Source organism: Condylura cristata, unplaced genomic scaffold (assembly GCF_000260355.1).
Source record: "Condylura cristata isolate star-nosed mole 26May11 unplaced genomic scaffold, ConCri1.0 scaffold00025, whole genome shotgun sequence".
In the NCBI taxonomy this organism is placed as follows: domain Eukaryota; kingdom Metazoa; phylum Chordata; class Mammalia; order Eulipotyphla; family Talpidae; genus Condylura; species Condylura cristata.
This window is the reverse complement of record NW_004567126.1, coordinates 31,993,104-31,997,523: the sequence shown is the minus strand read 5'-3', so window position 1 is coordinate 31,997,523 and position 4,420 is coordinate 31,993,104. Positions and strand designations below refer to the sequence as shown.

Below are 4,420 nucleotides of genomic sequence, written 5' to 3'. Positions count from 1 at the left end.
TGTCTTCTGCAAATGACACCCTGTTCTGATGCTGCAACTTCATGCATTTTGAAGTCGGGAAGGATGACTTCAACGTTCTCTTGGACAAAACCCAGGAGCAGGGAGAGGAGAAGGCCAGAGACCCCTGCTCACCGCCTGTGTTTTCCAGGCCTGTCCCCCCCAGCAACCACACGGGCGTGGACTCCCTGTGTGACTTCTCGCCGCTGGCACGGAAGCTGGACAGGATCGCCATCTACGAGGAATTCCTGAGACTCACCCAGAATGGCACCCGGCTGCGGAATTTCACCCTGGACAGGAACAGTGTCCTTGTTGACGGTGAGGCTCCGTGTTCCTGGCCGCTGGAGTGGTGCCCGACTGCCACGGCAGAGTTCCAGGGGTGTCTTTCTCTGAGGCAACAGATCACTGACATGTTCGGCTGTGAAGACCACGTGTGGTCTGTCTCACGAGTCTGTATTCTTCTGGTTGTATAAATCTGAGATGGAAAACACTGCTGGCTCACAGGATCCATAAAAATAGACATGACCCTATTTGACTCCTGGGTTAGTTTCCCGAGTTCTCGTCTAGATTTGCACCAGCAAAGAGAACGTCCTAAAAAAACAAACGTTCTCTATCAGCGTTGTCCAGGACAACAGCCTCACCTCCTCCCGCGTAGCTGAAGTAAGGCCCATGTGGCCGATTTTTATTATTGCTAATGTTACAGAGGGACCGCACTGTAACATTATTTAGTGAAAATGACTGCAAGTTTAAAAGCCACGGTGGTTCCTTACACATCAGACAGCACAGCTTCAAGAAGCTGGCTGGGAGGAGGTCCGGGCTCACTGTCCCGGGACCCTCCCGGGACCCTCCCGCAGCCCGGCGGGGGGGGTGTACGTGGCCCTGTCCCCGTGGTATTTCTTTGGTAGTTGGGAATAACAAGAATGGGCCAGAGACAAATATAGATCACTTCCTTGCTTGGACATAGTAGTCAGGCAGCTTCCTAGAGGAAATTCTGGAAAATGAGTCTACAACCAGCTCAGTAAAGGAGAAGGGGTGAATGTTTCTAGGCAGAGAAGAAACTTCTCGGAGGCTCACACGGGCTCGCTAACCCGTGAGCCGCTGTGCCCCGATGGTCACGGCATGGCCCACGCCGCGTGCCCATGCCGCGTCAGCCCTCCATTCCCAGGCTCATCGCACTCTGCATGGTGACCCGCCTTGGGGTCTGTAACCAGCAGCGCAGTGTGTGAATCAGCCGCTCTGTGGAAATATGGGTGGAGCAAGGGTGGCGTGGGGGTGCCAGGAAGTGACCATCTCGCTGAATGGAGCCGACATCTCTGGGGAGGGGCTATTTCCGATTCGGTTCATTCTATTTTTCTATCTGCTCGAAAGCTTGGCTTAAGAATTGCATGCACTTCCAGGGTACTCTGCCAGCAAGAATGAAACCCTGATGGAGCGTGCTGGTAAGCCCCGAGGGCCCCGCGCCAGCTCAGGGAGGGAGTGCTGGGGTGCTGGGCCTCGCCCACGGAAGCGGGCGCCCAGCCCGCTGGCCAGCCGAGGACTGTGGGGGCAGAGCAGGGGGCAGCCGTGAGGGCGGCAGGAGGGGCTCACGGCAGCCTTGTCTCCCCAGGGCTCCCCTTCTGGGCCATCATCCTCCTCTGCTTGGCGGGACTCCTGGTTCTCATCACAACCCTCGTCTGCTGCTTCCTGGTAAGTCAGGAGTGTGTCTCGTCTTCTCGCTTGGGTCTAAGAGGTACTTCCATACCCTCTGCTGGTGCGGGTATGCTCTGCCTGTATTTTCTCCCAGTCTGGTGTGACTTGCTCTTTTTATTCTCCTGATAAGATAGTCATTAGGGAAAGGTAAATGAAAGGCCACAATGATGTCCTGTTCCATCTGAGAATGGCCATAGCTTTAGAAGAATGACTATAAGAGTTGCTGAAGGAGCAACTAGAACTCAGAGAGCGAGTTGGGTGCCTCTTTAAAAGTCAGAGGTCCAAGAATTCCACTCCGACTCCTAGGATGTACCTAAGGGAAATAAAAATATGTTTATACAATTTGTTCACGAATGCCTATAATAGCTTTACTCATACCAGCTCAAAATAGAAAGCGACCCATAGGTCAGTCAATGGATAAACGGGTAAACATCCTTGTGGAGCAATAGGATTCCGTGAAAAGGAGCAAATTCCAGTGCATTCGTAGACACACACACATGCACATGTCTCAAAAGAATTATGTTGAGTGAAAGAAGCCAGAAAAAAACATCACCTAACACATGAGTCCATCATAAAAACATTCTAGAAAATACAAGCTTCTTCTTGGGCTGTCGGGAAAGAAACTGTTTGCAGTGGCAGAGAGGGAGCAATTACAAAGTCACCTGGAGAAACGTTTTGGGGTGAGGAGGGTTGGGGTGGGGATTATCAGCCTGATTTCAGTAATTCATGCTTAGATTCATCAGTCATTCCCTTTAGATGTGCATGTCGAGCGTACCTTCAGTAAGCCAGAGGACACGGGAGAGAGACCGACAGAGAGGGGGGATGAAGGAAATGGCAGAGCAAACATGACAAAAAGTGAAAGTAAAAGGGGAGAGAAAACAAAAAAGAAAAAAGCGAAAGGCCTGAGAGAGGAAATTACTGGACCGAGGAAGGAGAGAGACACAGGAGGCGTCAGGTGTCTCTGGCTCTTCGTCCTCTTTTATGTCCCTCTGGACTGGAGTAGATGACCAGTCCATCCTGGTGTTCCCTCGCCCCACAGTTCACCGTCTGCCTGCGGAAAAAGGAGGGCAACTACGAGGTTCAGCGGCGGCGCCTGGGCCACTACCTGCCGCACCTGGACCTGCGGAAGCTGCCGTGACCAGCTCAGCCCGAGGCCACGTCCCAGCCAGGCTCCCACGAAGCTTGACTGGACAGAAATAAACCACAGTGGCCAGACAGAGCCTCGGAGCCCTTCTTGACTTCTCTTCTGCCAAGATAAAAGTCTGTCCCCACATTAAGTCCCCAAGGCAACTGTGATTCTGTCTTGTGGTGACACACACTTGTATCACAGAGGGACAGTGGTGACGCTGGCACAAAAGCTGCCATCATATAAATCAACACCTGTTTCAGTTGAGGTTCCCTTTCCTAAGGACCCCTGGAGCACACCTCTGACTCTTGTGTTAACCACTGCACCCATTCGGGTTCTCAGAGCCCCCCAAACACCCTCCCACCACAGCCCAAGTCCTGCCATTCTCACGTTTCCCTTCCACTGCTCCATTCTCTGAAACTCATGTCCACCAGCTTGCCAGATCAACCTGCAAGGGTCGCTCCTCTCCCCTGTCACTGGTCTCCCTAGGCGAGAAATAGGCCGAGAAGGGGGGCGGGGGTGGGGTCAGCAGTGACTGCAATTGGTCTTCAGACAGAAGCTGCAAGGGTTGGTTCTAATGTGTCTTTCTCTGACCCTCTGGCTTCTCTTGCGCATGTCTCTGTCTCCTTCTATGTCCCCTAGGTCCCTGGTATGAGTCCAAGGCCGAGAAGCAGGTGCAGCTTCTTCACCCATCTCTGCCCCATGGGTCTCCTCCAGGCTCTCCCTTCCTCCCCCTTCCTCCCCCTTCCTCCCCCTTCTTCTCCCTTCCTCCCCCTCCAGTACACTCCTCTGTCCCATCTCCCCTTCTTCTCTTTCCTCCTCCTCTGCTTCTTCCTCTCTAGTGTTTCTCTCCATCTTTCTAACTTCCAGACCTGCCTTTCTGTAAGGGGGGGGGGCAGGGAACCTGGAGCCTCCCCATTGTCTAGGGAGTACCTGTTACATTACACATTTTACCACTTAATGGCTTGAATTTTATCCAGATAGCCAGTATAGGGTATTATGAATACATTATTTTTATCACTTTCTTTTGATCTTTTAAATGTCTCTTTGCTTTCTTCTCATCAACCCATCACTAATCATCATGAATTCATCTTCCTTTTCAGTAGATCCAGCTGCATGAAACAATTTATCAGTTTCGTTGCTGCTTGGGGAAATCTCTCTTGGGTTTGTACATACACATACATGGACAAGTACACAGTATATCAGGAAGAATGAAAATAACAATGCTTATCTTAGATCAAAAGAAGCAGGACACAGTCCCGGAATGAGAACATTTGCCTAACTGCCCTTGAGTTTGAAGTTTCCCTTTGTCTATCTATGACATAACCTCCCACCCCCAACAAATCTTGAAATAGCACCCCAGCCTTCTGGTTTGGGACAGCAAATTGCATGAAAACGATGCATTTGCTAAATGAAATTAAGAAACGCAAACATACAGCAACAAATGAAAAGCCTGAATACGGACGTATTCTTCTATCGGACTGTGAACAGGAGAAGAGTTAAGGGTCCCCGCACCGCGCAGCCTAAGGACCAGCAAAGACCCCGCCTTCTGAGCCGGCCCCGCCCCTGACACGCCCCCGACACGCCCCCGGAACTGGCTCGCCCAGC

At 51.7% G+C, this 4,420-nt stretch overlaps 1 protein-coding gene across 1 annotated transcript in view; it reads left to right on the top strand.

Annotated features, from left to right (window-relative positions):
• LOC101634869 (mucin-16) overlaps positions 1-2,948 on the top strand; it is a 45,818-nt gene extending 42,870 nt beyond the window's left edge. Inside the window, exons 28-31 of the mRNA XM_012729458.1 lie at positions 149-327; positions 1,212-1,247; positions 1,604-1,683; positions 2,726-2,948. Of these exons, the coding sequence (XP_012584912.1) occupies positions 149-327; positions 1,212-1,247; positions 1,604-1,683; positions 2,726-2,824 (394 nt within the window). The 3' untranslated portion in view covers positions 2,825-2,948. The remainder of the gene's footprint in view (positions 1-148; positions 328-1,211; positions 1,248-1,603; positions 1,684-2,725) is intronic.
• Positions 2,949-4,420: the final 1,472 nt, after the last annotated feature.